This window comes from Polypterus senegalus, chromosome 7, assembly GCF_016835505.1.
Source record: "Polypterus senegalus isolate Bchr_013 chromosome 7, ASM1683550v1, whole genome shotgun sequence".
In the NCBI taxonomy this organism is placed as follows: Eukaryota; Metazoa; Chordata; class Cladistia; order Polypteriformes; family Polypteridae; genus Polypterus; species Polypterus senegalus.
In genome coordinates, this window is record NC_053160.1 from 98,874,501 (window position 1) to 98,898,738 (window position 24,238).

The 24,238-nt window shown below is 37.8% G+C and overlaps 2 protein-coding genes across 5 annotated transcripts in view; both read right to left on the bottom strand.

Moving 5' to 3' along the window:
- ubox5 (U-box domain containing 5) overlaps window positions 1-23,853 on the bottom strand; it is a 75,498-nt gene extending 51,645 nt beyond the window's left edge. For 2 of the 3 annotated variants that reach the window (XM_039759054.1, XM_039759052.1), the window contains exon 1: window positions 23,774-23,853. The gene's annotated coding sequence lies outside the window, so the exon portion shown is untranslated. Of the gene's footprint in view, window positions 1-2,787; window positions 2,864-23,773 lie in introns of those variants that run through there. The other variant, XM_039759053.1, reaches the window with a different exon arrangement.
- LOC120532733 (FAST kinase domain-containing protein 5, mitochondrial) lies at window positions 54-23,846 on the bottom strand. 2 transcript variants are annotated; one of them, XM_039759051.1, is made up of 2 exons: window positions 23,774-23,846; window positions 54-2,941 (listed from the first exon to the last, which is right to left on the bottom strand). In XM_039759051.1, the coding sequence occupies exon 2, from the start codon at window positions 2,938-2,940 to the stop codon at window positions 415-417; it is 2,526 nt and encodes an 841-aa protein (XP_039614985.1). In that variant the 5' UTR covers window position 2,941; window positions 23,774-23,846; the 3' UTR covers window positions 54-414. The 2 variants fall into 2 exon arrangements, with proteins under 2 accessions (XP_039614985.1, XP_039614984.1); XM_039759050.1 differs by having other exon boundaries at window positions 54-2,944; window positions 23,774-23,844.
- Window positions 23,854-24,238: the final 385 nt, after the last annotated feature.

Here is a 24,238-nt window from a genome sequence, read left to right on the forward strand (position 1 = left end):
TCTAACCAATTATCACAGTAAAAATATTCAGTCATTACTCTCTTCAGGGCCTGTAATGTAAGGAACACATTTATTTTACAATGCATACAGATGTTTTTTGAACATGACCAAAGATGATGCTATGTCATCAAGGCTATGACAGCAGTTGTAGAAGTAGCCTCTCATACATAACTTCAGTCCATTGGGAAATTTAAAAGACAAAAGGCCTACTATAAATTATGACATAAAAACAATCATATGAATCACTTGTTTTTTTGTAACTTAAGCTCTTCTGAAAATTAATGGTCATTTTGTTTCCTTTTACTTAACACAAAGAATCAACAAAAGGCTTCAAATTAGTAGGTCAAATATTTGGCTTTTGTGTTGTATTTCCTCCATAAGTCACAACACTGTTCATGCAAGATATGGGTTTCTTTACTCAAGAGCACCATAAATTTTAGAGTGCAAATAAGCCAGCTTCTCTGACCGTGTGCGTTTTAGCAAAGGAAACCATTCCCAAAATGGTAATTCCACTACAGTATATCCAGTTCGAATGAGTTGCCGCCTCTTCATGGTATGAAATCCTAAAAGGTTACGGGAATTGTAACAAAAATGATTCCTGTTTGTCACCTGGACTGTTAGCTTTTTTATCCCAGAATTGGAAGCATCACTTTGTACTGAGGGTGAGAGCAACGCAGACTTGGAATTGTGTGACCCTAGAAGAGATTCTAATAGGCCATCAGTAAGAATACTTTCTTGCAAATGTTTCTTCTTTTCAACTGAAGCAGCCATGGCATTCTCGGAGGAGTCACAATTTACTCTTTTCAAACCATGCTCTACAGCTGCAACCATGGAGTCATTAATTTTGCAATCTTTTGCACCAACCAGTTGAGACATAAGATTTTCTGTAAGGTGAACCCCAAACATTTTTAACACCTTATTGTTTTTCCTTTGATCTATTTCATGACAAGAAGAGGTAGAAGGAGTTACATTAAAAGCAAGTGCACTACCTGAAGCGTCAAAGTGGATTTCCAGATCACTTGATCTCATATGAGGCAGGATCATGTGATTTTTAACATACTGAGGTCCCCCAAGCATGATCTGTATTAAAGACTCTGCCTGTAATATCTCTGGTTTATGACAGATGTCTTTACTGACAGATTCCCTTAACATTTCTTGAACTTGACTGCAGAGATTCCATGAAAGCCGCGGTCCTGAATATTCAGGCACTTCTACCTCCACAGTGCCATCTATTGTAAATAGATCTTTTTTCAGCTCCATGTGTGATGCTTCACTGGCTAATTTTACAAAGTCTGGGCTCAGAGCAATACTTATTAGATCAATGGGAAAATGGCCAGAAAAAGCCAATGCTAATAGTCCAGTGAGAAGGTGCTCAGGATATTTGTTAAATTCAGATACCTTGTCACGCATACTTTGAGTCAAAGTGGAGAAGAAGACTTCTGCATTGCTGGGCTGATAGCACAGAGAAGAGAAAGACCACAGTAACTTGGCAGCATCTTTGCTTCTGCAATAGGCTGCTTTAAAAGGAATTTCAGCAGCAATGGACTCAAAGATCCTCTCATCTAGATAATGTAAGGAAGCACAAGAAAGGACTATATGCATCATCCCCTGAACAGCTAAAGTAGATGCTCTTTCTGGAACTACCTCGCCAACACTTCTGAGAAAACCCAAATGGTCCATACGTGAAAAGCGCAACATCTTCATGACATTGACAATCGCATAACTACTCATCTTTTTAATCTCTGTTTGAGCTCTGTCAGCTATTTTGTGCATAGTTTGGTCAGAGAGACCACATTTGGATTTGAAAAATCCAAGACATAAAGATCCAAGCTCCTCAGGGTTCAGTTCATTTATGAACTTCAGAATTATGATTTCCAGATTTTGCATTAGTGGCTGTGGTGCTCTCCTACTCTCTCCAATAATATAAACTAGCTGAACTAGCTGGGGGAGGTTAAGTTCTCTCCAGTGTAGTCCTACCCTGCAATAAACAAGGTCCAAGTACTGCTGAACTGGCCTGCCTAAATAACGCCACAAGTCAGCCACTAGAAGGATCTCATCAGTACAAAGGTCCCAGACTCGTTTGCACAGTTCAGTATCAAACACATTCAACATGCTGTGGGTAGGAGGAAAGGACACATCAAGGAAGGCTTGTAATATATTGATCAGTTGCAAGCTGGTGAAAAGACGTATGTTTTCTACAGCATAACGGCATAGCATGGCAAATCTTGTGTCAGACTTAATCAGAACCAGCTGCTCAGAGGACACTAGGCTGAGTTTTTCAAACATTTCTGCAATCATCCTGGTGTCTAGATTTCCTTTCATCATTGCCACTTTCTGAAGAATTAAGAAACCTTCTTGAACTGAAATTGAACATGTCTTTATCCTGCTGTAACAGAGGGATTTATACTCTTCTCTTAGTTTTTGAAAGGCCCTGGGGTCCTCTTTACTGTCATATGTATTAATTTCATCATCTTTTCCATTATGCTCACACTTGTACACCTTATTTTTGTCAGGCATATCATAGGACTCATCCACAAAGTTGCTCTTCACACTTGATAGACTACGAGAGCAAGAAACTGTATATGTATTTTTTGTATGACTTTGCTGTTGTAACTGTTTTAAACCAGGATTAAAAGAGAATCTTGCAGATGTATCTTCAATATCACACTCATTTTCATGAGACTGAACTGGCGGATCTCTTTTTTTTGGCATATAATAAGCAGAAGGATTAAAAAACACAGTGTATTCCAGAAAATCAATATTTTCATTTTTACAAAGACCATTTACTTTGTCATTGTTTTTGGTATCATCATGGTAAACTTTCCTGCTAGAGAAGTTATTTATTTTTTTATCTCTTCCTGCTCTCCTGGGCGTTGTAGCAATCATCCTCATGCTAACATGATGGAATCTCCCACAGAGTCTCTCCAGAGCCACTGTCATGCTGCTGAAAAAAGCAGATGGCAATCAATTTCCAATGTATTTTTCCACAGCTTTACAAATAAATATACCAAAGATACATGAGCTATTCCATGATGCACAAAATGAAAAATAGAGTCATATATTCTCAAGTCTCCATGCTTTCCCAGCTGCAGGACACTTTATGCACCTGATCCCAGATAACTTTCCAAATGTACAACTTTTACAGGCTTAACTCAGGAATGCTATAACCACACATAAGGAATTTAAACTCAAACATAGGAGATACAAAAAGTTCAGCTGTCAACGTTAGACCTCCAAGAAAAATTTCTTTAACCAAATAAGAATTTTAAAATATATATATACACACACACTTAGAGCACAATAATTACTAAAATGTTTTAAGTGCTACCACTATTCTTTATAATAAAAAAAAAAAAAAAAACTTTGGTTAGAAGACTGGCAAAAGAAAAAAAAAAAAAATCAGTTACCTTGATTTCTGCCTATAATAAACTATAACTATAAAAACAGATCCAACCGGAAAGGAGACAGCACACAGCAATATATAGTAGAATTACAACACTTAACACGTGGCACACACATTTTACATTAATGTGTGCTACTCCACATGTTTTACAATAGTTTATCCTTAATGACTTCATAAAATGTACGCTTAACAAGAACGAAAATTAAAGAGAAATGTAGGATGTGTAGCATGCAACTTACAGTTGGCCATGTGAACAGTAATCTTGTCTCAAATCTCACAGCTTGGATTGCTGTTGTCATAATCGGTTTGAGTTTCATGGTTTGTTTCAATTACGACAGTATTTGCAGGATTTGTTGTGTTGAAGTGATATTCGGCATCTGTCAAGTATTGTAAGCACACAACCGGTTTCATCGATAAAATCACATCCAGCTTTTGAGAGTTTAAACATTTATAAACATCAAAGTGTCCACTACTGAAATCGTCACCTGTGAATCTAAGATGTTTAAGAGGTATTGGCGGTTGTCGAAAGTTGTAAAATATTTGGCCATTTCGGTACACTTGAAAGCGACAACCGAACAATTCAGCGGCAGCCATCAACTCACATGCAGAACCATAGGTGAAGGGCTTAAGCATTTCACTCTTATACTGCTCCTGTGTAGTATAAATATCTCCTGTACCGTCATCAGTCCACACCTTGAATCTGTCCCAGTCATTCAATACATAAGACACAATGTTCCTCCGGATATCAAGAGTGAGCCTGATATGGCCGTTCAATATGTAACAAAGAATGGAAAAGGTAGGTGCCATCTCCGAGCATGGAAACCACTCGGTAAGTGACAGTTCTTTGATCGATAGTGATCACCTCAATAGACATGGTAATGGGGGTTGGAATGATAAAGGAAATGGGTACCTGAGCAATGTAAAGTAAGTCTAAAATACCTACACAATAACGATAATTGTAATAAACAAACAATAAAACAGCGGAGAAGCCGTGGATTAAACAAAAAAGCTGTAGTTATCAGTAGGGAGACGTGAATCCCGTGGCGAAGCAAGGAAGGGAATGTAGAGACCGGAGCGACGGACGGTCTTATATAGGCAGGCAGCCAACAACGTGGGAGGCGTTGGGATGGGGGACACAACTCCACCTCACACGGTGACCGAGCTGCAGGCTATGGATGTATATATGTACGTAAGTAGGATTCAGTTAGCATTGGGAACCCTTGTACCACATTTCTTGAAGATGGGCCCATAAGTAAGAAAGACCGTTGAAAAGTTCAATATGGCGGCCGACAGTAGCGTCATACCACCAAAATAAATATGTACATTGGTTTCGGTTAGCTCAGGGAAGCCACCTACCAAATTTCATGAAGATGGGGCCGTAAATAAGAAAGTTCAACGTGGCGGATGTTGTTGACCGTTATGACCGTTACGCGAAGAATTTCGAAATGAAACCTGCTAAGCTATTATAAGTAAGCTGTAAGGAATGAGCCTGCCAAATTTCAGCCTTCTACCTACACGGGAAGTTGGAGAGTTAGTGACGTTGGAAAGTTCAATATGGCGGCTGACAGTGGTGTCATACCAACGAAATTAGTACGTACATCGGTTTCCGTTAAAAGTAATATGGCGGCCAACAGTGGCATCATACCACCGAAATAAGTACCAAATTTCAGTCTTCTACCTACGCGGGAAGTTGGAGAATTAGTGACGTTGGAAAGTTCAATATGGCAGCTGACAGTGGCGTCATACCACCGAAATAAGTATGTACATCGGTTTTGGTTAGCACAGGGAAGCCACCTACCAAATTTTGTGAAGATGGGGTCAGCCTTCTACCTACACGGGAAGTTAGAAAATTGGCGACGTTGGAAAATTCAATATGGAGGCCGACAGTGGCGTCAACAACCGAAATAAGTACGTACATCGGTTTTCGGTTAGCGCAGGGAAGCCGCTTACCAAATTTCGTGAAGATGGGGCCGTAAATAAGAAAGTTCAACATGGCGGACGTTGTTGACCGTTATGACTGTTACGCGTAGAAGTTCGAAATGAAACCTGCTTAACTTTTGTAAGTAAGCTGTAAGGAATAAGCATGGCAAATTTCAGCTTTCTACCTACATGGGAAGTTGGAGAATTAGTGATGAGTCAGTGAGTGAGGGCTTTGCCTTTTATTAGTATATGTATATGTTTAACAGGCATTGGCGGTTGTTGAAAGGAGTTGGCCGTACTGTGCGCGACGATCTCTCGCTCGGAGCGTTTGCGGTGCGTTCAGTGGCCTCGTAGAGTTCCTCGTATCGGCTTCTATCCAATCAATGGGTCTTAATACGGTGACGTTGCCACACGCCTGCTAGGGGGCGTTACTGACACCAACTCAAAATCTGATTGGTTGAAGCAACAGGTTAATTGACATTTATTCTGTGTTAGAGTGCCTACACAACGGATTGTGAAAGCCCCTCTGCCTGGCAACAAATGATGGCTGAAATGTGATTGGTTAAATGCTTTAATACGAAACTCCGCCTCCCACAGCTATTGAGCTGCAATCTATTACAGTACAGTATATGGATGAAAATACATTCCAGTTATGACCACTACGCGTAGAATTTCAAAATGAAACCTGCCCAACTTTTGTAAGTAAGCTGTAAGGAATGAGCCTGCCAAATTTCAGCCTTCTACCTACACGGGAAGCTGGAGAATTAGTGATGAGTGAGTGAGTGAGTCTATCAGTGAGGGTGTATAGCAAAATACCCGCGCTTCGCAGCGGAGAAGTAGTGTGTTAAAGAAGCAATGAAAAGAAAAGGAAACATTTTGAAAATAACGTAACCTGAATTGTTTTGTCACTGTTGTGAGTGATGAGTGTTGCTGTCATATATATATATATATATATATATATATATATATATACATATATATATATATATATATATATATATATATACATATATATATATATATATATATACATATATATATATATATATATATATATATACATACATATATATACATATATATACATATATATATACATATATATATATATATATATATACACATATATACATACATATATATCACATATATACACACACATATATACACACAGATATATACACACAAATACATATATATATATATACACATACATATCATACATATATACACACACATATATAAAGCATATTTCAGCTATTTCAGTGCAATACGCTGTTTGTTAAAACGGTTGACTCCCGCTCTTACGTGCAATAACAAATCAAATCATTCAGTTGTCTTTGCTCATATGTCATTTTAGAGCTGGACGCCTGGCATCTTTTTTTGGCCACAAGTTCGCTTTCTGTTTGGTGTGAGGTTCTGTGTTGTGGAGATTCTCAGGATGGATTGCAGGTGCTCATCAGTGAGGCGACTCCTGTGTGCTGTTTTGTTAGTCTTTATCACTGAGAAGAGCTTCTCACACAGATATGTGCTACCAAACATGCACAAGGTTCGAGCCGCATGTAGACGGACTGTTTTTGTTCTTCAAAGTCACCAAAGCGCCGTGCAAACTCAGTGCGCAATAACTCTAGCTTCGCAATAACTTGCAGCCTCATATGGTAGACTTGATTAACGCGTTAGTGTTCGCAAGGCAGCTGAAGCGCTGCATTATGGGATCTGTAGTTTATTGTGTTACCAGCGCTTCATATACCCGGCTTTAATAACAATAATACAGTATATAAAATGATCTCGGGCCAGATATAATTACACGCGGCCGGATGTGGCCCGCCCTTGAGTTTGACACATATGGACTAAATAGAACTTGAAAAGATATATTTTTCAAATGTGATCGCTAATTCAGATAGAGTTGACGCGCACTACAGCCTGCATGCCTCAATGAGTCATCCTCCCGTCGCTCCTACTTTTTACCGTTCATCTAATGAATACACGGAGTATGGCTTTACCAAAACAATCATTGATGTAAAGTAAAGTAAAGTATCCATTATTCGAGTATGTAGAGCGGGATATATATATATACATATATATATACCCGCGTATCGCAGCGGAGAAGTAGTGTGTTAAAAAAGGTAGAAAAAGAAAAGGGAACATTTTAAAAATAACGTAACATGACTGTCAATATACAGTATTTGTTTTGTGAGTGTTACTGTCATCAAGGATTTGATTATCATTATTTCTTTCAATCAGGTTCGTATTTGTAGGATGTGTTGTGTTCAAGTTACATTCCGTGTTTGTCAATCGCTGTAAAGATGACAGGTTTCATTCATCGATTCGCTTCTTACTGCATCAATAAACAGCTCGTCTTCTTCTTTATCTGAGACCTGACACACTGCATGCACGGGTTTTTTTTACACTGTCTTCCTTTAGCGGGACATTAACTTTTTCCACCGTGTGCTTTGTTTCCACAGTACCTGCATTTATGAATATGCTTATCAGACGCTTCATATTTTTGCTGCCTTTTCAATTGTGTAATTCGGTTTTGTTCAGCTTTTGGAACTGTTGCTTTTATCTGTGCACTGCGTCAGTTCACGTGAGCCACTCGGTGTACTTGCATCGAAGGTTCCCAGCTGTGCTGGTGCCATCTCGTGCTATGTCCATAGCTTTATTTAATGTTACCTTAGTCCTGGCACTTAAAACTTTCTCTCGCAGTTTCGCTGAGTTTGTGTCAAACACCACCCTGACCATCTCATCTTCCTCTCCATAAGCACAGTCCTTCACCCGTGAATATTTACCCGTGGCAGTTTGCTATTGGATTGCCGCTGACGGACGGCCTTATATGGGCAGGCACTAAATTACAAACGCCAGCGGCAGCCTGTCTATGAACTTAATTTAAAGTGTAGGTTTACATCGTGCTTTGTTTCCGAAGTAGCAGAACTCATGAATATGGTTGTATATGTCACTCGCCGCTTCTTATTGTTTCGCTGCCTTCTCAATTATATAATGCATGTTTTCTTGAGCGCTTTTGAGGTCTTCCTGGTTTTCTATGTACTGCGTGATTACGTGGGAGGCGTGATGATGTCACACTAAACTCCGCCCCACGCGTTGAAGCTCATCTCCATTACAGTAAATGGAGAAAACTGCTTCCAGTTATGACCATTACGCGAGAATTTCGATATAAAACCTGCCCAACTTTTGTAAGGAAGCTGTAAGGAATGAACCTGCCAAATTTCAGCCTTCCACCCACACGGGAAGTTGGAGAATTAGTGATGAGTCAGTGAGTGAGGGCTTTGCCTTTTATTAGTATGTATGTATGTATATATATATATATATATATATATATATATATATATAGAGATATTTATTTATTTATTTATATATATATCTATATATATATATATATATATCTATATATATCTATCTATATATATATATATATATATATATATATATATACATATACACACACATACACACACACACAAACATATATATACATATACACACATATATACAGTATATATGCAGTACATATATATGCATACATATCTATACTAATAAAAGGCAAAGCCCTCACTGACTGACTGACTGACTCATCACTAATTCTCCAAGTTCCCTTGTAGGTAGAAGGCTGAGAGATCGTCGCGCACAGTACGGCCAACTCCTTTCAACAACCGCCAATGCCTGTTAAACATATACATCTATACAAATAAAAGGCAAAGCCCTCACTTACTCACTCACTCACTCACTAATTCTCCAACTTCCCGTGTAGGTAGAAGGCTGAAATTTGGCAGGCTTATTCCTTACAGCTTACTTACAAAAGTTGGGCAGGTTTCATTTCGAAATTCTACGCATAAGGGTCATAACTGGAAGCTATTTTTCTCCATATAATGTAATGGAGTTGAGTTGGAGATGGACGTGGGGGGGCGTGGTTTCGTGTGACATCATCACGCCTCCTACGTAAGTATGTAGAGAACAAGGAAGAACTCCAAACAGCGATGAGCACAAAACGCCATTTCACAATTGAGAAGGCAGAAAAACATTATGAAGCAAATGATGCATACAAGCATATTCATAAGTACAGCTACTGCGGAAACAAAGCACGGCATGAACCGTAAGTTTATATTAAATTAAGTTCATAGACAGGCTGCCACTAGCTTTTTTAATTTAGTGCCTGCCCATATAAGGCCGTCCATCAGCGGCAATCCAATACAAACACTGCTGGGTCTTAGGAACCTTCAATGCAAGAACACCAAGCGGCTCACGTGAACTGACGCAGTGCACAGACAAAAAGCAACAGTTCCAAAGAGTGCTGAACAAAAACCGAATTACACAATTGAGAAGGCAGCAAAAAATATGAAGCGTCTGATACATACAATTATATTCATAAGTGCAGCTACTACGGAAACAAAGCACACGGTGGAAAAAGTGAATGTCCCGCTAAAGGAAGACAGTGTAAAAAAACCCGTGCATGCAGTTTGTCACATCTCAGATAAAGATGAAGACGAGCTGTTTATTGATGCAGTAAGAAACGAATCGATGAATGAAACCTCTTACCTTTACAACGACTGACAAACACGGAATGTAACTTGAACACAACACATCGTACAAATACGACCCTGATTGAAACAAATAATGATAATCAAATCCTTGATGACAGCAACATTCAATAACACTCACAAAACAATTACTGTATATTGACAATCATGTTACGCTATTTTTAAAATGTTCCCTTTTCTTTTCATAACTTCTACTTCTCCACTGCGATACGCGGTATATATATAAATGTATATATATACCCGATCTACAGTACATACTCTCAGATAGACAAGCCACACACTGTGGCGCAATTGTAGAGTCTTCGCCTCTAACGCCGACATTCGAGGTTCGATTCCAGAGAGGGGATGCACTGAGTATGTACGCCGCTACCCGATTCATTTTACCTTCGATCTCCTTGGTTTGGGACGTATGAAAAATATTAGGTTAACGAGAATCATGTTACGTTATTTTTAAAATGTTTCCCTTTCTTAGCACAAGCACAGCTGAGAAGCTTGATGCATGTACTCCATAACGCATTTAATCACACTTTCAATTCCAAGCAAACGGGAACTTTTGTCAATGCATGATTTCCTGGTACATCCATTGCACTGATGCACACATCACAGCTACAAAAATGTTAGAGTCGGAATAAAGCGCATTCCTACGACTGATCATTTAGACTACCCGAAATAAGCCTTGATAAAAGCATGGTTTTGTGCACACTGAAAAGCAAGCAAAATTAGATGCATTACAGAAAGCGGACTTTGTGGCTCTTACTGGGGATCATTGGACTTCCGTGACCGTTAGTAATTCTAATTACATCTAATTACAAAATGTTCAATGATCACACTGTTTTAGCCTAATGTACAAAATAATTTTGGCTAATGTTACTCAGAGTTTAAAGAGTAAGCTGGTCAAATTACCTTTTATGTTTCTGACTTATTTTTTAAGAAGAAAACTGCACTTTATGTTGAAATTTTGGTTATTATTATTTAAAGACAATACTATTCTGAAAATGTACTTAAAGTACTTAAACTACCACTTTATTTTTAAGTCTGCCCAATTTTAACCAGGGATGATATTTTTGTTTCTGTTTTGAATTCAAATGCAGTTTAAAAGCTTTTTTTCAGAAATTAAAACAGCTTCAGTTTACAATATTCATGTCCATGTCTATTATTTGATTCTGTCGCCCACTAAAACCCTTTTAAATTAAAAAAAAAAAACATTTGCATTTGGGGCAAATTTACGTAGCGATTACATACGATTAATCAAGATTAATTCTTACACAGCCTCTAATTAATTGGATTAATTTTTTAATCGAGTCCCACCCATAATATATATATATATATGTAGATATATATATATATGTAGATTTGTATATATATGTGTATATACAGTATGTGTATATATATGATTATATATGTGTCTATGATTATATATGTGTCTATATATATATATATATATATATATATATATATGATATATGCTATATATACATATTTGTATATATATATATATATATATATATATATATATATAGTTAGATAGATAGATAGAGATATGACAACACTCATATCAATGACAAAACAATTACATTAACAATCATCTTACATTATTTTTAAAATGTTTGCTTTTCTTTTTCATAACTTCTTTAACACACTACTTCTCCGCTGCGAAGCGGGTATTCTGCTAGTATACTAATAAAAGGCAAAGCCCTCACTGACTGACTCACTCACTCACTGACTCATCACTAATTCTCCAAGTTCCCATGTGGGTAGAAGGCTGAAATTTGGCAGGCTCATTCCTTACAGCTTCCTTACAAAAGTTGGGCAGGTTTCATTTCGAAATTCTACGCGTAATGGTCATAACTGGAAGCTATTTTTCTCCATTTACTGTAATGGAGTTGAGCTCCATTTACTGTAATGGAACTGTTGTAGAAAACCAGGAAGAGCTCCAAACGCACTGAAGAAAACATGCATGGAGTTTAGTGTGACATCATCATGAGTGCTGCTACTCCACGTGTACAAGTTAATACACACACTGTCTCTACAGTTTCTCGAGAGTTTTGATCACACTGAATCCTCCAGGCACTTACTTCATCTCCTCCCACAAAAGGTTACATTGACAATACTCACAGAAAAATCCACAAGTTAATACGTCTCTACAGTTATTTTTAAAATGTTTCCTTGTGTTTTCTTAGCACAAGCACAGCTGAGAAGCTTCGATGCATGTGCTCCATAACGCGTTAAAAAAAAAATCACGCATTTAATCACACTTTGCATTCCAAGCAAAGGGGAACTTCTCTCAATGCATGATTTCCTGGTACACCGATTACATTGATCAGCGCTTCCTGATTCATTTTACCCTCGCACCCCCTTGGTTTGAGAAGAAGTATGAAAAAATATGAGGTTAAACACAGAAAAACAGATTACCAATTGAAGCTTTATGAATAATCGATTCGCCATCAATAATTGTTTTGGTAAAGCCATACTCAGTGTAATCCTCCTTCCATTTTATAATTTTTCCGCCACTAGCCATGATTAAATGAACGGTAAAAAAGTAAGAGCAAAGCGAGGGTGACTTATTCAGGCAGGCAGACGACAGCTCAATACCTCGAATTTGGATATAAGTGGGTTCTATTTAGTCGCCAGAAATATCTTTGTTAGGAATGGAAGTTGAATTTAGTCTTTAAATTTCTATGGTAAAGAAAAAGTTATGCAATGATGACTAAATTTAACTATATAAAGTCAAAACTTTTATATATAAAGTCATTCCCAAATATATAAAGTCAAAACCCTAGTATATAAAGACGGCGTTGGAATATTTCTGAATATATAAAGTCAGTGCTGGAATATATAAAGTCAAAACTTCAATATATAAAGTCCGCGTCAGAATATACAAAGTCAGCGCTGAAATATCCATCCATTTCCCAACCCGTTGAATCCGACCACAGGGTCACGGGGATCTGCTGGAGCCAATCCCAGCCAACACTGGGCGCAAGGCAGGAACCAATCCTGGGCAGGGCACATGCATCATTTTCAAAACATTAACCAAACAGTGCGTTTTAATTTATTTTTCTGAATACGTTTTTGTTAACTTAGTTCAGTTCAGAGTCGTTTCAATCAATAGATTTTGACTTTCACTTTATATATTCAGGAGTGAGTTTATATACTCAGGAATGACTTTATAAATTCCGACGCTGACTTTATATATTCAGGTTTTGACTTTATATATTCGGGAATGACTTTATATATTCAAGTTTTGACTTTATATATTCAGAAAAAAGTTTTGACTTTATGTATAACGACGCTGACTTTATATATTCAAGTTTTGACTTTATATAGGGCGGCACGGTGGCACAGTGGTAGCGCTGCTGCTTCGCAGTTAGGGGACCTGGGTTCGCTTCCCGGGTCTTCCCTGCGTGGAGTTTGCATGTTCTCCCCGTGTATGCTTGGGTTTCCTCCAGGAGCTCCGGATCCTCCCACAGTCCAAAGACATGCCGGTTAGGTGGATTGGCGATTCTAAAATTGGCCCTAATGTGTGCTTGGTGTGTGGGTGTGTTTGTGTGTGTCCTGTGGTGGGTTGGCACCCTGCCCAGGTTTGGTTCCTGCCTTGTGCCCTGTGTTGGCTGGGATTGGCTCCAGCAGACCCCCCGTGACCCTGTGTTCGGATTCAGCGGGTTGGAAAATGGATGGATAGATGGACTTTATATATTCCGACAGTGACTTTATATATTCATAAAATCAATGTATTTACCTGTTTGGCACCCCATAGTATATGTGTTTGTGTGTGTATATATATATATATATATATATATATATATATATATATATATATATATAATATATATATAGAGAGAGAGAGAGAGAGATAGATAGATATAGATATGTATATAGATAGGTTACGTTATTTTTAAAATGTTTCCTTTTCTTTTCATAACTTCTTTAACACACTACTTCTCCGCTGCGAAGCGCGGGTATTCTGCTAGTCTAAATATATATCACGGATATTTCACTGGTTTGCAGATTTCTGCGGACAATGGGTCTTTTAATTTATGGTACATGCTTCCTCAGTTTGTTTGCCCAGTTGATTTCATACAAGGGACGCTATTGGCGGATGGCTGAGAAGCTACCCAATCACAGCACGTATTACATATTAAATAAAACTCCTCAACGATATACGATATAGCTTCCAAGCTTGCGACACTTAAAAGCTCTAACAGCACATATTGGTTTTTGATTGTTTGCTTTTTTTTGCCTCTCTCACTCTCTCTGACATTCTCTGCTCCTGACGGAGGGGGAGTGAGCAGAGGGGCTGTTTGCACAGAGGCTGTTTGCTTAGAAGATACGGACGCTCCTCTAAAAAAATGCTGAAAGACTACCTTCACATTGATCCCTTCATTGCGGCCGCTTTATAGCGGTGCTTTCACTTAAAAGCCCAACAGTCCTATTGATTTTTGATTGTTTACTTTTCTCTCTCTCTGACATTCTCTGCTCCTGACGCGCACTTCTTTGAAGAGGAAGATACGTTTGCATTCTTTTAATTGTGAGAAAGAACTGCCATCTCTGTCTTGTCATGGAGCACAGTTTAAACTTTTGACTAAAGAGTGTTACTTCATGTCTAGAGGGCTCTAATAATGTTAAAAAATGTATTTAGAAGGTCGTAAACAGGTTTTCTATGCTCTAACTGCGCAAACAGATTTATAAATAAAGAATCCTACTTCGCGGAAATTCATTTATCGCGGTAGAGTCTGGAACGGAGTAAACGCGATAAACGAGGACAGACAAACAGACAGACAGACAGGATAGATAGAGACACACTAAAGTTGCCAGATTTCTGTTTGCTTATGAATTTGATTTAATACTGCTTTATATTTCTGCAGAATAGTAAATGTTTTCCATGCAGTAAAGTTAATACTTCTGAGCAATACAGCAATTTTACCCATTTCACTATTTAATTCTGTCACCCTACAGTTTAGAAGCTTTTCATACCCATACAATGAAATAAATATTAGCATACAACCTAAATTCTTAAAAGGAATAGGAAAGCAAAGCATGGTTACAAACTACGACTAAATTTCAATCTCAATGTTGTGTATTTCAAAAGCAACAAATGTTTTCTTAAATTTGAGAGTTTTATAGAAATACTAGCAGAATACCCGCGCTTCGCAGCGGAGAAGTAGTGTGTTAAAGAAGTTATGAAAAAGAAAAGGAAACATTTTAAAAATAACGTAACATGATTGTCAATGTAATTGTTTTGTCACTGTTATGAGTGTTGCTGTCATATATATATATATAGCAAAATACCCGCGCTTCGCAGCGGCAAAGTACTGCATTAAAATTTTTATTAAGAAGAAAATTTAACCTTTTTAAACTGAGGGAAAATATGCCAATAATTATTTGTTAAGGATCTCCTTGTATACCATGTTGTCAGTTCAGCCCTCCGGTTGTAAAATGATCAAGCTGTGCGCTGAGCTTTCTTTTGAGCATGTAACTTACAGTTGGCCATGTGAACAGTAATCTTGTCTCAAATCTCACAGCTTGGATTGCTGCTGTCATAATCGGTTTGAGTTTCATGGTTTGTTTCAATTACGACAGTATTTGCAGGATTTGTTGTGTTGAAGAGACATTCGCCATCTGTCAAGTGTTGTAAGCACACAACCGGTTTCATCGATAAAATCACATCCAGCTTTTGAGAGTTTAAACATTCATAAACATCAAAGTGTCCACTACTGAAATCGTCACCTGTCAATCTAAGATGTTTAAGAGGCATTGGCGGTTGTCCAAAGGTGTAAAATATTTGGCCATTTCGGTACACTTGAAAGCGACAACTGAACAATTCAGCAGCAGCCATCAACTCACATGCAGAACCATAGGTGAAGGGCTTAAGCATTTCACTCTTCTAGTGCTCCTGTGTAGTCTCATTATCTCCTGTACCGTCATCAGTCCACACCTTGAACCTGTCCCAGTCATTCAATACATAAGACACAATGTTCCTCCGGATATCAAGAGTGAGCCTGATATGGCCGTGCAATATGATCATCTCGATAGACATGGTAATGGGGGTTGGAATGATAAAGGAAATGGGTACCTGAACAATGTAAAGTAAGTCTAAAATACCTACACAATAACTATAATCGTAATAAATGAACAAAAAAACAGCAGAGAAGCCGTGGATTAAACAAAAAGGCTGCAGTTATCAGTAGGGAGACGTGAATCCCGTGGCGAAGCAAGGAAGGGAATATAGAGACTGGAGCGATTGACAGTCTTAGATAGGCAGGCAGCCAACAACGTGGGAGGTGTTGGGATGAGGGACCCAACGCCTCACACGGTGACCGAGCTGCAGGCTATGGACGTATATATGTACGGAAGTAGGATTCAGTTAGCGTTGGGAACCCGTGTACCAAATTTCTTGAAGATGGGCCCATAAGTAACAAAGACTGTTGAAAAGTTCAATATGGCGGCCGACAGTGGCATCATACCACCGAATTAAGTACGTACATTGGTTTCGGTTATTGCAGGGAAGCCGCCTACCAAATTTTGAGAAGATGGGGCCATAAATAAGAAAGTTCAATATGGCGGACGTTGTTGACCGTTATGACCGTTACGCGTAGAATTTCGAAATGAAACCTGCTTAACTTTTGTAAGTAAGCTGTAAGGAATGAGCCTGCCAAATTTCAGCCTTCTACCTACACGGAAGTTGGAGAATTAGTGACATTTGGAAAGTTCAATATGGCGGCCGACAGTGGCGTCATACCATCGAAATAAGTAAGTACATCGGTTTCGGTTAGAGCAGGGAAGCCGCCTACCAAATTTCATGAAGATGGGGCCATAAATAAGAAAGTTCAACATGGCGGACGTTGTCGAACGTTATCAATCGTTATGACCATTACGCGTAGAATTTCGAAATGAAACCTGCTTAACTTTTGTAAGTATGCTGTAAGGAATGGGCCTGCCAAATTTCAGCTTTCTACCTACACGGGAAGTTGGAGAATTAGTGATGAGTCAGTCAGTGAGTGAGTGAGGGCTTTGCCTTTTATTAGTATAGATTAATCAACTATAGACTTCCTACCTGAATAATGGATATAGCTTATTAAATCACACAACTATGGGTCATTTTTTTCCTCAGGTAATTTGCTAAACTGTCAACACACTGTCTCCATCACAGAGACCATCTACTTGGTAAAGTAATAGCATTTATTTTTTTCTTTATTGTTTAAATACAATCTGTAGGACTGTAAAGTTTTGGCTTGCACAACGTGCATTAAGTCATTCTTCTGTTACTCTTAATGTCTTATTGCCTGTATACACTTCCTTGCCCCAACTAAAAAAATGGGGCATAAGAACTTTACTGTGCCCTTGCACTATATGTGACAATAAAGATATAATCTAAGCTAATTTGAAGTTTTAGGAAAGATCCAAGTCAGCATTAGTCATAAGTCAGGAAGCCACTCTGCACAATTCAAACATATCACAGGATGTAGTTAATCACAAATGCACACTCACTCCTGGATGGCCAATTATAAGTCACCAGCCAATCCAACACCAATTCTTGCCCTGTGTGTCCCATTAAGAGTTCCATCCATCTTCTATACTCACTTTATCTTAAGCAGGATTATGGTGAAGCTGGAGCCTATTCCAGCAAACATAGGGCAAAAGGCAAGAGCAATCACTGAACAGGGTGCCAGTCCATCGCAGAGAGAACACACACCACATACATACACAATCCACATAAACTAAGAATTCTCTACATTGGTAAAATAAAATGCCTCTTAGTGTAATTATATCCACAGTATTCCACCTACTATCCTGCTCATTATGTTTCTTTAAGTGTTGGGTCTCTATGTTCCTTAACTTGCAAAAAAACTCAAAATCCCAGAAAGCAACTAAATAAACTTTCTTCTGTTCTCAGATAAGTGTTTTGGTTAAGCATTTTATGAAGTTCTGAGCCCCTCACTCTTGTCTGTTTCAACTAATGACTATAAAAATGATACACACAATAAAGTGTAATCATGATGCAGGTATGATTTTACATTTTTTTTTTTAGATAAACACTTCTTTCCAAATACAAGGCAAATAAAACATTAATAGTGAAGAAGAAATTACAAGTCATTAATGTGCAACCACCCATCCATTTTCTAAATCTGCATTCTACTATTCAGGTGAAACGGAGCCAATACCTATGCTACAAGCACTGAGCACACAGCAAGAACACAGTTTACAAGGCACACATTACAAAGTACACCTACACAATCACACAGTCACATAAAGGATTAAATAAAATACTTCAAAACACACATCTGTTAAAGTCAAAAAAACCGAAGCCAACAAAATGTTCACAAAAATCTACACAGACACAAATAATATACAAACTTCACAAACACAGCGACTAGACTGGTAATCAAACCCTAGTCCCTGGTGCTTTGAGGGTACCACTACTTAAACCTAGCACCCATGTATATTTAAAAAAAAAGAAAGAAAAAAAAAAAAAGGAAAAAGGTACTTTATATGCTTTTCTAATTCTTAGATAAGCTTTTAAAAGGGCATACTCATTTATCAAAAAGCATTTCCACAAACATCTGCTACAGCACTTTTTTTATATACAATTTTTACACTTCTTTCATACTGTTTAATCTATCTAGATATCTCAGGTCTTGTTCAGAAAGCGGACGCCACTTGAGACGGCCTTCCCCTCGCCCAAACACTAACCTTAAGGTCAATAAAATAGGACCCTGATGTTAAGTCACTATTTTAGGGCTAAAATGATAACAGAAATGTGAAACCTACTTATACACCTAATCTTAATTATTGTGAAACAACCAAGTGGCATACACGTTCTGAACAAGAGCCGATATCTCTATCTCTTGACAGATGGACAAGACATTCAAAATGCTGTCTTGTCTGTCACATAAAACTGGCAAAGCATTTGCTTATGCTCCTAATCAAGAGTTTATACCATGATGGGCATAACACAACCCATGAACTGGATATGTGGATATTCTGGGCAACATTATTGGGCTTTAAGGTCCTGACAGGTTAAAAAAACAGCCCTGTGTGCACGTGCCAGGACTCGTAGGAAAAGAGCATCATGATATCTGTTGACAGTGAGGTCCACTGCACAGACCAAACACTCCATTATGTCAAAAAAACCAATGTGATCCATGACCTCAGCGCAGCGTCAAGCCAGAATAGGAGCCACTTCTTATTATTACTTTCTCAGGAAGTGAAACAGCAAACTATTTAAAACACGTACACAGTATCAACAGCTGTCATTGTCATGTGCACACCAAAATGCATTTAATACAGGATGCAGAATTTAACTACAACAGAGATGCATACTGACAAATGAACAGTACTTCAAAAATTCATATGCATTACTTAGGAACAAAAAATAAAGTCATGCATGACCAAAGAACTGAAGGTGCTGGCTACCACTGCCACGCAATTACATTTCAGGTCCTTCGAAAGAAATACGCTCCAAGCAACCTAGGGTGCCATGTTTCACAAAAAATGCTTGAAATACCTTTATTCAAGGAACAGAGGCCCGCACATTTTCTAGCTTTATTACACTTAGCAATAGTACTGTATTTTTACACAAAGTTAAAATGCTGATACTTGGATTGCACAAATGACAGGTAAAAACAGTTTATCAATTTCTAGGCTGGTAAAGAACATAGCTAAAAAATAAAAGAAAAAAAAAACATTAAGAAGGCTAAACACTGAAGAACACATTGTATGATATAAAATATAATGGTAAAAGCAAAACAAAAATGGCAGTCTAACTATGTACAGTATGTTTGCTCTACTTTGACAAAAAAAAAAAAAAATCGATTCATGCATTAAAAATAACACAATAAACAATTTACACCTACACAACAATCAGATGGTCATTTTACACCACACATTCAACTTGCATGACCTACAATAATCAGTGTTAATCTGAGATATTCTGAGCTGTTACATGACAGCTTAACAAAATTGGACAATTTACCAGCTACACTTGAACTATACAGCCACTTAAAACAAGGACATAGTGAAAGGCTATGTCAGCATGCATCTGCAAAACAATAAAGAGGTAAAGATTATTCTGATACTAAAAAAAGGGGATTACAGACACCACATTTCATCTTTACAGCCCACCCAATTAATGCTATAAAGCCCAAACGCTGTGTCTTTGACATTCAATTTTATTGTTTTTTTCAGTGTTGAAGCACCTTTCTTATTTTTTTCCCACTCATTAAATGATCTACCACTATCAATGATTCAGAAAATATTAAAAAAACTACTTAAATAGGAAAAAAAATAAAAAACTTGAAATGTTCCATTAATGATTTAACACAGTGCATTATTCTGCATTCTGAATATCGATTTTCAGAATCATTTTAAATGTTGACTTTTGGTTGTAGACAATTTCTCCAGTTTTGTGGCTCAGTTGTTTAAAATTGATCTTATAATTTCTGTACTGTGTGCACCGATTCTGGGAGATATTAACATTCATGTTTGTTGTCCAACAAAACCCCGTTTAAAAGATTTTTATTTATTTATTTTTTTTAAAGTCTTGTGGACTCTTAATTTTACTCAGGTGTTGTCAAGTCCCACACATCACAGGGGACATACATTGGACTTCGTTCTAACAACTAGCCTCTCTGTAAATAACCTGAAGTTCTCCGACGTCGGCATTTCTGATCATTTTCCAGTTGTTTTTAAAATTAGCTTTTGAGTCCGCCCATCAATTTCACTAAACCACAGCACTTTTCGCACTGTATAAATACTGACACAGCACGGAAATTTTGTGATATCTTCTCTGACAGTCATTTACCCTTGGTGTTAGAAGCCCTATCTGTGTGTGTCCAGATATTACTGAAATGGTTAAGCTTCTCAATCTCACTTGTAAGGATACTCTGGATTTGGTCGCACCTTTAAAGTTAAGGAGAGCCAAGGTAAAAGTAAATGTTTAGCCCTGGTTAAATAACACCACTCGTGCGCTCAGACAGGAATGCAGGCAGGCTGAATGGAGGTGGAAAAAGGACAAACTGCAGGTCTCTTATGAAATTCTCAGAACTCGCTAGAAGTCCTATCAAGAGGCTGCGAGAGCAGCAAAACCACATTTTTATCATGTGTAATTGTTAATCCTGTCTCAAGACCTAGGATCCTGTTTAGCACCATAAACACTCTCTTAAACTCACCTGTCAGTGGCTTCCCTGAGAGTATGCCGGAGACCTGTGAGCTTTTTCTCAACTATTTCATTAATAAAATTCAAGCCATTCATTCCAACATTACTCTTCCAGGTGTTGATCACTGTGGGAGGATACCAGCCCCTCTTGTGCTTGGTCTATGACTTGATTTTTTTCTGCCTTTCACTATGTATAATGGGATTGTGGTGGATGTTATAATCGGTTGACTTAGTAATCTGCTTCTGCATGATTGTTTGCTTGCGTTTACTTTAATGCTTTTTCGTACAGCACTTTGGTGCAACCTCTGCTGTTTAAAATGTGCTTTTATAAATAAATAATCTAATCTAATAATCTGATATCCATTTTTCTAAACAGCTTATCCAGTTCGGTGTTAGGACAAGACTGGTTCCTACTCTAGAAACAGTGGGCATAAGGTGGCTGCCAATGCTGAAATGGTAACTGGCCAAATGAAGGAAACGCACTGTTTTGAATCAATCAAAAAGGGAGAGAAGAGGGTGTCAGCCACAAGTACCATGCTGCAAAGATAAAGAGGTGCAAAACAGCACTATGAAGCAGAGTTAAGTGGAGAAGGTGAAAGAGATGAAGTAGGAGGAGAAAGAGAGGAAAGGGTAGGTCCTTAGAGAAACCTACTTTGGTAGTCAGTAATAATACGTCTCCTGAAGAGGATGATATCAGAGCAGAACTGATGAAAGCATGAGGGAGAGGAGCACTTGCTTATATATTTGAGCTTGTTGTGGAAGTATGGAGGAAAAAATTAATCGGGACTGGACGAGTCCATGGAATATACCATTACACAAGAAAGGGGAAAAGACAGTGCAAAGGAATATTGTTACTGAATGTTCCCTACAAACTTTCCACAAAACTGCTTGCAAAAAGACTTCAGTCATATACAGAAGAATGCCTAGGTAAATATCACTGTGGCATTAGGAGATTTATAGCTCCTACAGACCACATTTTTACAATAAGAAACATTAATAGAAAAATTGAATAAACAGAATGTGAGAACGCACATGTCATTTACTGATTTAAAGCAGACATGTGTCAAAGTAAAAAGGAGTAAAATACCAAAAATTATGCTAGAATTTGGCTTCCCATTAAAACACATCAAGCTGGTAAAAATAAGAATTAAGAAATATAAATAAAATTCAAGTGCATGTAAATACATCAGATTGATTTAAAAGTGACACTGGAGTTAAGGGAGATGTATTCTCAACAATGTATTTAACTTCGTGTTGGACAAAATTATAAGAAAAACAGACATTAAGCCAGGAGGTATAATCTTTAATTGATTATAACAGATACAAGCATAGTAGATGATATAGCCATTGTTGCTTGGCCAGAGAATGAGGCGTATGTCAGCCTCAAGGTACAAAAGAACTAGGTTTAAAAACAATAATAAACAGAAAACCAAGTATGTGCCACTGCTAGAGAAGAGGAATGGAAACGAATATGCCATCAAAACTTTGAACGAGTACATATATTTAAATACTTAACGCTCAGTATTTGACAGAAGGAAAGATTAGCTCCTGCAAATGGCCGTTACTTTGTGCTCTTGAATATTTTAAGGTCAGAAACAGTAAGTGGGATGACAAAGATTAAGATATTTAAAAGTTATGAGACAGATTATTCTATATGGGGCAGAGACATAGATGTTGACCAAGGGGCTTTAGACCATGCTGGCAGTATTTGCAAGAGAAAACATGAAGAGGATTTTCAAAGAGGTGTCTGAAGATAACAGGTGGAGATTCAGAACAAACCAAGAGCTAAGAATATTATATTGCAACCCAGATTTAGTGGTTGACGTCATGTCAGCAAGAACAGAATGAATAGTGCATCTTGAAAGGATGAAAGAGAAATGTTGAGAAAATTTACCCAGGAATTTCTATATGTAAGAAGATGATGAGCTCGATTAAAAAAAAAAATTAAATTGTGACAGATTTGAAAGAACTCGGGTATCCGGACTGGAACAAGAAAGTAGGGAGCAGCCAAGAATGAGAATCTACCACAAGAGAGACCAAGGTTCACTGACTGTAGCGTCAAGAAGTAATGTAATCAACTTAGCACGCTAATGCCCAGGAAAAAAAACAACAATGATATGGGGATAAGGTTTAAAGGGACTGTGGCAAAGAGGCATTCAAATAAAGAGTTGTGAGGGAGCGACTTTATCCACAGGCATAGAGTGCTGCTTATAACATATGAAAAGGTTGTACATAAAGTTTCTATTATTAGTTAAAACAGACATGAATAAATGACGTGTAGAGATGTGGATTTGGAGATTAAACTGAAAATTTACGGAGAATACTGCATTATTATGTTAAAACTGCGAATCATTCATGGACATCTGTATTTAAGTTTAACTTGCTAAGAGTAACAGCAGAAACAAACCAAAAAAACTTGATTCCCAATGTGGGCAAGTCTGTAAGGCTTATGATATTACTGCGTCTTTTATTTATTTTATTTATTGTTTACAAAAATCGACAAACTTTAGGAGTGCAAGCGGATCAAACCATGTTTCATCGGGGTTATTTTTTCCTCCTCTTCTTCTTCTTCCAATACAGCACCCAGAAGGTTGATTTATGGCCAAACCAGGATCATTTTATGATCCATCTATTACCTCTCAACCATAAAACGGTGATTATCGTATATGTTCAAAGTTAAGATGCCATTTGCGACACTACATATAACTCTGCAGTAAAAGATTAAAAATGTGTAATTAAACCCACCTTGAAATCTCAAGAAATTGACTCCAACATGTAAACCTTTTATTCACGCCGATGCCCTTTCTACAGTCGCATTCTCTGCCCTCATTTCCGTCTCCTGCCTTATGACGTCAGAACAGAGCACATTCTTCGAGAAGGGTATTGCTGCAGACCGGAGATATTATGGGTGGATCTGAAGGCGGGATAACTGTAAATGCAAGTGGATAGTATTGGCTAATTCAGAATTTCAACGAATGAGATTATTGTTACTCTATGACAATCAAAAACTCACCTGTCCATTTATCAACGTTTGAACTTGTTCATCAAGTGTAACTTTAACCAAACGTTTCACGTTCGTGATCCCTATCTCTTCGAGGTTCTGCCTTATAGAGTTTCCTCTTAAATAACCTGCCGTTGTACCAAGCGACGAAACTCCATTAAACGAAAGGAGAGAAAAAAAAGCTTCGGCAATGAAACTCCATTAGACAA

Excerpts from the sequence above, each read along its gene's own strand:
- LOC120532733 (XM_039759051.1), bottom strand. The coding sequence starts at position 2,940 with ATGACAGTGGCTCTGGAGAGACTCTGTGGGAGATTCCATCATGTTAGC.